Here is an 11,234-nt window from a genome sequence, read left to right on the forward strand (position 1 = left end):
TCCTAAATATCAATGAGGTATGTGTCACAGGGCCTGGTATATTGTAGACCCTCAGTGATAGTAACAGTTGCTTGAATTTTATTATTACTATTGAAGCAAAACTTTGGAGAATAATAATACCCTATGTTTCATCACTAATATCATCAGAGATGGGGCACAAATAGAGGAAGCCCTCTGCAGTCTGCTAATTCTAGGTTACATTCTGTTCCACAGAAAGTACAGAAGTTTCACCTAGTCATAACTGATGGATGCTTTGGATAACTCTAAGTCAGAGAATGACTTTGTAATCTTATTTCTACTAGGAGGCTTTTCTAAGTTGGCAGGTTGCCATGGCATCTGGACCCACTATGACGGCCCCCATTTGTCTGGTGGAAAACAACAATATGCACCTGTCAGTGAACCAGACAGCTATACAGATTCTTGAAAGGATTTCTCAACCAGTAGTGGTGGTGGCCATTATAGGACTGTATCGTGCAGGCAAATCCTACTTGATGAACCATCTTGCAGGACAGAACCGAGGTGAGTGTTGTACTCATTCTGGGGCCTACTGATTACCTCTAGCTATATAGCTCTTAGACCTTTAGTTTTCTTCCCTGGGCACGTGAAAGGAGAACCAAAATCCTCTCAGTCAACCAAACTTCCACTTCTAATTCTCACCACTAAATTACTCTTACTGTAATCTGTTATCATACTGTTTTACTCTTGTTAAGGAAAATCTCTCCTACTAATGCTCAGGATCCCACCTTTTTAACCTGATCAAGTACTGGGCTCTTAAAATTACACGTCTTCTCTCTCTTGAAACACATTTGCTTTTTTATGCGATAGTCCCATCAACATATAAAGATGTTTGAATATCTATTGAGGAGGGATAGAAGCAGAAAAGTGTTCACCTTTAGCCCAGAAGGCTGACCTATAGCCTGCTTGTTCCTACAAGGATCAAGCATATGCTGACTGTTACATTCTGAAAGGGTCTCCGGACTGCCTGTGTATCTCAACAACAGTAAATATTGAACTGAATGAGAAGCACCAGAGAAATCTTGTGAAAGTAGTTTTATGAGTAGAAATTCGAAGAAACATTTATGATCTAATACTCCCTGCACGTCCCCTTCCTCTTGAGCAGTAAGCATATAATACGAGCTGCACACAGCAAAAGTGTAGCTCTTTTTGTAAATGGGTCTTGGCCATGTGCTACTTGAATAAACTAAGTTGCACTGTGAAATATCTCAAGAATTCTTTCTTGACGGTTGTGCTCACAGACCCCACATCTATCATCTTGAAAATCCTTCCTGGATTTCATATCCTATTGTAGTTAACAACCTTTCTCCCCTCTTTTTTTTTTGTTTTTATCACATTGGCAAAACATATGATCTCAATTTCCTTTTTCTACTTTTTCTTTTCCCATTTTTCTCTTTAATCCACTGCTCTCTGACTTTGTGCCTCACCATTCTTTCAAAATGCTCTAATTATGGTTATCAATGATCTCCATTTTTTTTTTTTTCTGCTTCATGAATGCCTCTTTGCCTCCATCTTGACCATTTGCTGGCATCACTGCCCTCCTTGAAACAGATAACACACAAAGTAGGACACGCTTAAGGAATTTGAGAAAGAACCATCTTGTATGCTGGGGTATTTACATTCCAGAAAGTCTGACATTGTACCCTTTGGTTACTTAGATGAATCTTCTGTCATTGTATGTTGCCTTCTCCCCTCCCCTTCCAGGTTTCCCTCTGGGTTCTGCCAAGGGCATCTGGATGTGGTGTATGCCTCACCCCTGCAAGCCAAACCACACCCTGGTCCTTCTGGATACCGAGGGCCTGGGTGATGTGGAAAAGGTAAGACAGGCAGTCACAGATAAATCCTTTTTATTCTGAATTTGCTCCTTACCTCTTCATGATATTTTATAATTTAACTGCTGTAATCTATATGCAAAATCTAGAAATCCAACTATAGTAAATGAGGCATGCTGGTTTATTTGAAGTTCACTTCTAGGTGAGATAGGATATATTAGATAAAATCTTCTATTTCTTGATACTGGATGAATTATTTTATTAATTTTTTAAAAAGATTCATTTATTTGAGAGAGAGAGACCGCGAGTGGGGGAAGGGGGAGAGGGGGAGAGAGAAAATCTCAAGTAGACTCCCTGCTGAGCACGGACCCTGATGTAGGGCTTGATCTCATGACCCGGAGATCATGACCTGAGCCGAAACCAAGAGTCAGATGCTCAACGGACTGAGCCACCAAGGGGACCCTGAATTATTTGATTAAATTTAAGAAATAATTATTGAATAGCTGAGCTGCAGCCTCCTGGCTTAGTACTGTAGTTATTAGTCACCACAGTAAAGGTCCTGCCCTCAAAGCATCTTCAGTCCAGTTGAGAAGACCACACATATGAAGACTTCCAGTAAGCCTTCATAAAATACACTAAAATAAAATACACTCTTTCTCCAACTTTCATAGTTCTGCTCTTCCTTGATAAAATTCTAAATTTTCATTTCTATTATAGCTATAGGTTCCATTGCTTATGTACATTACTAAGATATAAGATTACTAATATCTTTATAGATATTGTCATCTTTGTTACATTCATTGTTATGGATGTTTGTCACCACTTTGAAATAGTCACCTTGAAAGTAACAATTGCCATTTTCAAGTTTGCTTTTTAAATGTAAGAGCAGTGGGAAACATTCAGTAGCTTCCTATAAACATTTGTTGAATTTAATTGAATATAATCTGAATCCCCAGTAATGACAATTATGGTATATTTTATATAGCTATATGTAGAATGAATAAATGCTAACACTCATCACTGAATACCGAATTGCACACCAGGTACTGTACTAGTTTTTCTATATATGTTACTTTATTTCATCCAATAGAAGAATAAGCAAGCTCTGTGAAGATTAGAGTCTCTTTATATATGAAGAAGTCACAATCACGAAAAGTCTTCGTAATTGTCAAAGTTGATATCTTTATCTATGTCTGTCTTCAAACTTATTTCTTTGCATGGCAAGTATGTTAGCTGAAATAATAAATGAAAGACTGATAGAAGAAGTATCTGAATGAATTTCTAAAGACTAAACTCCCAAAAATCTTGCTCCAATGTGTTTTCTAGGGTGACCCTAAGAATAACTCATGGATCTTTGCCCTGACTGTGCTTCTGAGCAGCACCTTTATCTACAACAGCTTGGGCACCATCAACCACCAGGCCCTGGAGCAGCTGCAGTATCCTTCCAGGGACCAAGCCACCATGTTTCATTAAGTTGATGGGAATAGAGATCAAGTTGGTTTCTCCGTCCCTGTCACTTAGCTGCCTTTGGTGGAGCAGAGGGGACCCAGGGCAAAACAGAGTGTTTATAATAATTTTTTGTTAGAGAAAAGTGGGAATAATGGGTGGGAACTTCCTTTTCCTTAACTGTGCCCTAGTTATGTGACAGAGCTCACAAAACTAATCAGGGCAAAGTCCTCCCCAGAAGAGGATGGAACAGAAGATTCCACAGAGTTTGTGAGTTTCTTTCCAGACTTTATCTGGGCTGTAAGGGATTTGACCCTGGAGTTGAAGCTAAATGGTCATCCTATCACAGAAGATGAGTACCTGGAGAATGCCTTGAAGCTGACTGCAGGTATCAGAGCATGACCTGGTCCAACAGAGGGTGGAAGCTACTAAACACAGTCCACTATCTTTGGGATTACATTTGTATTCAAGACCAGATTGAAATCTGTAGAAATGGTGACTTGAGGTTGGGTTGAAAAACTCTAGGAACTGGAGTTTAAGTTCACCCAAGAAAAGTAGAGCCTGGGCTAGAATGAAATTATTCAAAACCGATTTGTTCTTTAAATAATGGCTAATTTAGCTACCAGACTTCAATGGGTGCTTAAACTTTCCAAAGACCAGAGACATGTTCCTTACTTTGGCTTCTATTTTTCTGTGTTGAAGAAAACAACTGACTGAAATGTATTAGGCATAAAATTACAAGGAAAATCAATATATTACTATATATACAGTTCAATAAAAAATATATTTTACAGTTAGATATTAATCTTCTCAAAGAAGGATATTACTTTCTAATGCCTGTATAGATATATCACATTAAACCTGAAGAAGTATGCCTTTTCAAGCTACACCTTTTCAATATTTCTGAAAATTATCAGAACATTCATTTTACTGTCTATATCATAGTTTTCTCTTAATTCTCACATATTTATCCATGTTATAATTTTGAAATAATAAATTATTTTAATGGGTTACATTTATAATGGTATATATCTCATCTCTGATCTTGAGAGAAAGATCAATTCTGATTATTCATTCTTGCTTTCAGTTTTCTACTTACACTTTCCCAAAACATTTAATGAGAAACTGGGTAGGCAGAAGAGCAATGCTGTTAAATCAAGTCTAGTCCTTTACCTCAAGGCGTTTGTAGAGTAGTGGTGACATTCTAGAATTACATTTTAGGTACATTTACTCCTCCGAGGTTTTTGTGAAATAAAATCGCTAACATTATGCAAATTATTTCTAGCATCAAAGCAGTTTTCCTTAAATAACCAGAGTGTCCTAGTATGCCTAATACTGTTGTTCCTAATACTGCTCCATTATTCCTTGATAATGATATATATTATAAATATATATTTAAAATGGTCCATCAATTTAAAAATGAGACAATGCACTTTCAGTTTGCTGAGACATTTCAGGTCAGCCATTTTAGATTTAGAACAGAAGGATTTATGTGGCTTTTCTTGATCCCAAGCTCAGTTTCTACATTAGACCAAAAAGTTCCATTTGACCTTCCATTCTTTTAGCCATTCATTCAGTAAACATCTCTCCGTGAAGTGATGTGTATATTTTATAATTATCTCACTTTGGAGGGTTTATAAATCCCTCTCCAAAACTGCACACTTTGTCACTGGTATCTGTGTCATCCACTTATCTGAAAAAAAAAATACTCCACTGATTTAAAAAAAATCACTAACTGGGGATAAAAACAGAACATACTGCTTTTTTTTTTTCTCAAGGGAACTCCCATCTGGTAAGTGTTATTTGCAAAAAAATACAAAAATATTTTGGGAGTTTAGAACAGTACAAAAATAAATAGTATCCCATGAATCAGTGATTATCCATTGGAAGCTTTAAAATTCAGAATAAATATAATCTGATTTATCTTGCCTCATCTGTCTACCTATATAATCTATCTTGCTTTTAATTTCTTAAAGGGGAAGTTATGTTTTCCAGATACCCTTTAGTATGTTAGATAAAGGTAAATTTTTAATTTTTTAGCCATGTGGCCTGGAGAACCATAAAAATTAAGAGTCAATAGGAAAACAAAGGTGAAGATAGAGGAGGCAGGGCTGTGTGTGGCATGGAGTGGGGGGATGGGGGTGGTGGGTATGAGTGCGCGTGACTTCAGAAATGTTGTCTCAGAATCTGGTATACTATGGGGTGATAATTTGATATTTATCCCTTTAATATCCTGGCTCATTCAGGGCTGAGGACTCTGGTGGTCCTATATGGATACCATCAATACTGGTTCAGTGCCTTGTTTGGAGAACGCAGTGACAACTCTAGCCGAGCTTGAGAACTCAGTGGCCGTGCAGAAGGCAGCTGACCACTACAGCGAGCAGATGGCCCAGCGAGTGAAGCTCCCCACAGACAAGCTCCAGGAGCTGCTGGATGTGCATGCAGACTGTGAGAGGGAAGCCACTGCAGTGTTCATGGAGCACTCCTTCAAGGATGACCAGCGGGAGTTCCAGAAAAAGCTGGTGGTAATGTGTCTTAGTATTTACTCTTCAGGACTCTTCCTTTTGAAGAAGGAAGCCTAGAAGTACCTTTATGGACCCCCTGGCTCATCTCTTACTCAAGGACAAAGCAATGTGGATTCTCATGAGAGAGTTTTAAAGGACTACCTTTCTTTCTTTCTTTTTTTTCCTTCAAACCTGAGGCACTTTGTCTAGAAATCTCTCTTATCTCTTAAGTAAAATCAATATAGATATCCTCCTGATCTGAATATTTCTATGGATTCTAAGCCTGCCCAGAACACCCAAAAGTCATTCTTGAGCATGGATGCTTTCTGAGAGCACACTCCTATTGTCAGGAAACAAATTTTCTCTCATCACACCCTCATTCCAGGCCATTTTCAATTTACATTGCTCCTTGTTGTATCACCATATCATTGAAGATAAAATCACTGAATGCTCCAGTTGCAAGGAGCCATAGAGATTAGGTAATACAACTCCAACATCTCAGAAGAACCAGGGAGGTTAAGAAACTTGCCCATAGTCTTGCAGAGAGTATTCAAGGTTGTGAGTAAATCAAGTCTTGTGATTCCTGTTTTATTCCATGTCCTTCTCCAACAGAATGCTTTTCTCATGAGGACCACAGTTAGACCAATCCTTTTACCAGATTCTTTGGAATGGTATTTTTTCCTGTTCCTCTCTTCAGGTGACATCCCCCTACTTTTCCCTTGTAGGAACTCATAAAGGATAAGAAGGAACATTTCTTGCAGCAGAATGAAGAGGCATCCATTGAATACTGCCAGTCTAGGCTTGATCAGCTTTCACAGGTCCTAATGGAAAGTATTTCAGCAGGAACTTTCTCTGTTCCTGGAGGGCATGAGCTCTACAGGGAAGCAAAGGAAAGTATTGAATGGAACTATTCACAAGTGCCCAGGAAAGGAGTGAAGGTGGGGAATACGGGAGCATGGGAGGCCTACAGAATAGAGCCAAAAGGGTCTCCAGATAATCTGAAGAGCACAGTGCCAGTTGTGGGTGATAAACAGCATGGGGATATCATGACAGCTTTAGCTTTTAAGGACCACTATTTGCTATTTACTCCTGAGAAGAGTGGAAATGCCTATTCCTAAAAAAAAGAGTATTGATTTCTGACATCCATAGGAGATAGAACAGAAATTACTCATTTCCCAACCAACAACACAGCACTGAATATGGCAAGTTACAAGTTAAAGTAAGTTAAAGTAAGAATCCTTGTACTTATGTATGATCAAAAGTAAGAGAGGAAGTCAAATATACAGACAATTGCATACAAAGTTGTAACACATATGAACCTGTGAAAATGGGCTCATATGATGCAATATTATGGAGCTATAGAAAGGATGAGATCATGCCATCTGAGACCTAAAGGATGCCATAGATGGACCTAAAGGATATTATGCTAAGTGAAATAAGTCAGACTGAGACAAATACGATATGATTTCACTCATAAGTGGAATCTTAAAAAACACCCTCAAGTGAATAAACAAAAAACAGAATCAAACCTATAAATACAGAGAACAAACTGATGATTGCGAGAGAGGAGGGGGATGGGCAAAATGGGGGAAGGGGAGTGCAAGATCCAGGCTTCCAGTTATGGAATGAATAAGTCATGAGAATGAAAGGCACAGCATAAGGAATAGAGTCAACAATATTGTGATAGTGATATAACGAGACAGATGGTAACTATACTTGTGGTGAACATAGCAGAAAATATAAATTTGTAGAATCACTATCTTGTACACACAACCTAATGTAACATTGTGCATCAACTACACTCAAATTAAAAAAGTATAATAATAAAGAAATAAATAAAAGAAAATGGGCTACATAGGTTGTAGTAATAAACATAATTAATAATGCAACTAATATATACTGGACTCTTACTTCTTATAGGCATAATGTAAAGCTGTTTCCCTAGACCCTTAAGTTTAATCCTTCAAACAGCATTAAGAAATGTCTATATTTATTGTCAACATTTTATGTATCTGAAATGAGAGGCACAAGCAGGTTAAAATAACTTGCCTAAAGTTAAAGTCAGCAAATAACAGAGGAGAGCAACAGTACAAATTAGAGGCAACATTAGAAAGCAAATACATAAAACACCAGAGATTGTGGATTTATAGAACTGAACATAGTTCTGACTGGCTGGAACCTAGAGTGCGGAGAAGGAAGTAGCACTGGGGGAGAGCCTGGAGGGACACAGGAAGCAGGAGATATGGAGTCTCTGGTCACACTAAGGCGCTTGGACACCTTGTAGGGAGCCACTGTAGAATTTTAAGCATGAAGCACAAATTACATGGACATACTTGTTTTTGCAGCACTAATCTCCATAGTGGAACTCTAAGTTCTTTGCTCCTTCTTGGTTCCTCAGGCAAATGAGGTCCTCCAGAGCTTTCTGCAGTCGCAGGCTTCAATAGAGGAATCCATCTGGCAGGCAGATAAAGCCCTCACTGACAGGGAGAAGGCCATAGCAGGTATGGGGCAGGGCTTGGCTCACAGTGGGTTGGGTAGGTCCCTCTGTCAGGTATAAGGGTAAAACCTTCCTGAAACAAGGAGCGTCCTCTCCTTCTGAGGCACAACTCTGCTAAATCTAAAAACAAGGGGAGTTGTAGTTGTATGTCAGCCAGACAGGGCCTTTCCCACATTTTGAAATTCATGAGGAATTCAGAGATTTTCCACCTTCCCTTCCAATTTTCTTTTGTCTCTGAGCTCTGGAGGGTAGAGATCAACCCTCACTTAATTTTCTTCCCTCTCTAAACTTTCCTGTGGTAGCGGAGCAGGTCAGCAAGGAGTCAGCTGAAACGGAACAGGAGCTGCTAAGACAGAAACTACTGGAGCAGCAACAGCAGATGGGAGGCACAAGAAAGGACTCTCCAGGAAAACATAGTCCAACTGAAAGAGAAGATGGAGAAGGAGAGAGAAAACATACTAAAAGAACAGAACATGATGTTGGAGGATAAGCTGAAGGTAAGTCTGGCCATGGCCTTGGTAATGCTCGGTGGTCCTTCTTCTGGTACCTCAGGAAAGGATGAGTGAAGGCTACAGGGATGGAGCTCAGGAAGTACCATTGCCATTAACTGCTTGTAATTTATTAAAACCCTGAATCCTTTGAATTCTTCTTCTTCTTCTCCCTCTCCTTCCTCTTCTCCTCCCTTTCCTCTTCCTACTCCTCATCCTCTTCCTGCCCTTCCCCTCCTCCTCCTCTTTCTTTTCTAAAGAATCCTTTGAACTCCACTCTATATGCAGACTTTAGAGAGTTCAGGATGAGTATGACACCTCCAAGTTCTTGGAGAATATAAATAGCATTTGAGTTGCTATTTTGGGAATTTAAAAATGATCTCATAAGGCTTGATTAAATAGATATTCCAACCATATGCAATTTTTAATTAATTTTTAATTTTTTAATTAACATATAATGTATTATTTGCTTCAGGGGCACAGGTGATTCAACAGTCTTACACAATTCACAGCGCTCACCATAACACATACCTTTCCCAATGTCCATCAACCAACCACCGCATCCCTCCCACCCCCCTCCACTCCAGCAACCCTCAGTTTGTTTCCTGAGATTAAGAGTCTCTTATGGTTTGTCTCCCTCTTTGGTTTCATCTTGTTTCATTTTTCCCTCTCTTCCCCTATGATCCTCTGCCTTGTTTCTTAAATTCTGCATATCCATATGTATTTAAGACGAGCAGAAACTGGTTTGCTTTACCAAGATCACTGACAATTATCAGAAACTCTATTGCTACTTAAAGACCCTGAGGTAGATCTATGCTGACATAAAACTATCAGAAATGTACAGACTCAAAAACACAGGGAAGCGATAGATTCTAAATTTGGTATTTTATCTCCAGGTGTGGATAGTTTACCCAAGTTACCAAATGGCATAGGGAGGAATTCTCTCATTATCCATCAGGACATGTTTATGATAGATTTTTAGAAGAGCTTATAACTTCCCATCATTTCTACTATTTGGGTGACCATACCAACCCAAGTGGAACTGAGTGTGATCAGACCAAGTCTACCTTCCAACTGGCATTTTTTTTTTTTTAACTGAAACATGTTACATTTGTCCTCATGTCAGGCTTAGCATCCTAGTAAACTTTAATGGTGTGTGAATACTAGGAAGGCTTTAAATTATGCTTCATCTCAATGTTTAGGTCCAAGCCAGGTGATATTCCTCACTGCAAAATTCTCCTTTCTAGGTTAAGAAGGAACAATTTTGGAAGTAAAACAAAGATAGTTTGACAACGTTTTTATATATGAAGTGCAGTTCTTGAAAAAAATGATAATTTTACTTCTCACTTTTTGTTTAGGTCCAACATAATCCGCTCAATGAAAGATTTAGCAAGAAATATGAAGAGATGAATGAAGAGATAAAGCAGTTGAAATACAGGGTTGATGCTACTAAAAATAATGATACTCCCTGGTTTGCACAAGTCTTGGAGGATTTAGCAATGAAATTGTTTCAATATTTTCTTCTCCTGTTAGAACACTTGATAATATGCATGGTGTGAGCTCACTATTTATGAATTAGCTCTCCTTTTAAAGAAATTAAAGAATGTGGCTATATACTCTGGCCTATTTTTGGTGCATATGGTTTTCACTTTTATCCAGAAAAGTTTTAAATATAAAAAGTGCCTACAAGAGGATAGCAATGCCTGCCCTACATTAGACAGAATAAATGCATGTACACTTTGATATATAACTTTTAGGAAATCTACATCTGCAAAATTATAAATATATATAAAATCCACTGAGGCCTCACTTTAAGTGACAAAAGCTTGCTTAATTAGATTATTGAAGTATCTATATCTATATATTGGTAATATAAATTGAACATGTGCCAGTCTGAACACTGGAATACTATGTAGCCAGTAAATAAATTGACAGTGGAGCTGTATTTGTAAAAACATAGGAAATATTGAAAATATAAAGAAATAAGGAATAAAACAGTGTGTATAATGTATTCACTATAAAAAAATTATTATGTGCAATTATACCTATGTACAAATAAAATATCTCTGGAAAATTTGTTAGAAACTAGTATCACTGGTTCCTTCTGAGAAGAACTGAATGGCATCAGGGGTGGAAGGGACACATGCTCTTCATTATATATTCTTATCTTTTGACTTTTTTAAAGAAATCTTGAATTTCCATTTTATAAATAAATAACAGAAAATATAGAGTATAATACTGATAATGATAATCATAAAAAGAATGTGAAATTGGCTATGAGATAATGAAATTCCTCACTATTTCTAGAAATGACATCAGCCTGCTCAATGAGGGGGTCTAAGACTAAGATCAGAGTACCAGGATGCATAAAATTCACATCTTAATCTTGTTTTCATTTTGGCCTTGGTTTTTAATCCCTTATATTTACTTCAAAACTAAGTTATAGGGCGCCTGGGTGGCTCAGTTGGTTAAGCGACTGCCTTCGGCTCAGGTCATGATCCTGGAGTCCCTG

The 11,234-nt window shown here is 38.0% G+C and overlaps 1 protein-coding gene across 1 annotated transcript in view; it reads left to right on the forward strand.

Moving 5' to 3' along the window:
- LOC118019171 (guanylate-binding protein 6-like) overlaps positions 1-10,484 on the forward strand; it is a 73,847-nt gene extending 63,363 nt beyond the window's left edge. The window contains 11 exon segments of the mRNA XM_035018097.1: positions 303-519; positions 1,720-1,832; positions 3,114-3,223; positions 3,425-3,621; positions 5,487-5,758; positions 6,463-6,675; positions 8,136-8,238; positions 8,537-8,616; positions 8,618-8,731; positions 10,081-10,219; positions 10,222-10,484. Coding sequence (XP_034873988.1) covers positions 330-519; positions 1,720-1,832; positions 3,114-3,223; positions 3,425-3,621; positions 5,487-5,758; positions 6,463-6,675; positions 8,136-8,238; positions 8,537-8,616; positions 8,618-8,731; positions 10,081-10,219; positions 10,222-10,301 — 1,611 coding nt within the window. The 5' untranslated portion in view covers positions 303-329 and the 3' untranslated portion in view covers positions 10,302-10,484.
- The last annotated feature ends 750 nt before the right edge of the window (positions 10,485-11,234 follow it).

This window comes from Mirounga leonina, unplaced genomic scaffold, assembly GCF_011800145.1.
Source record: "Mirounga leonina isolate KUSES-001 unplaced genomic scaffold, KU_Mleo_1.0 Mir_173, whole genome shotgun sequence".
Classification (NCBI taxonomy): domain Eukaryota; kingdom Metazoa; phylum Chordata; class Mammalia; order Carnivora; family Phocidae; genus Mirounga; species Mirounga leonina.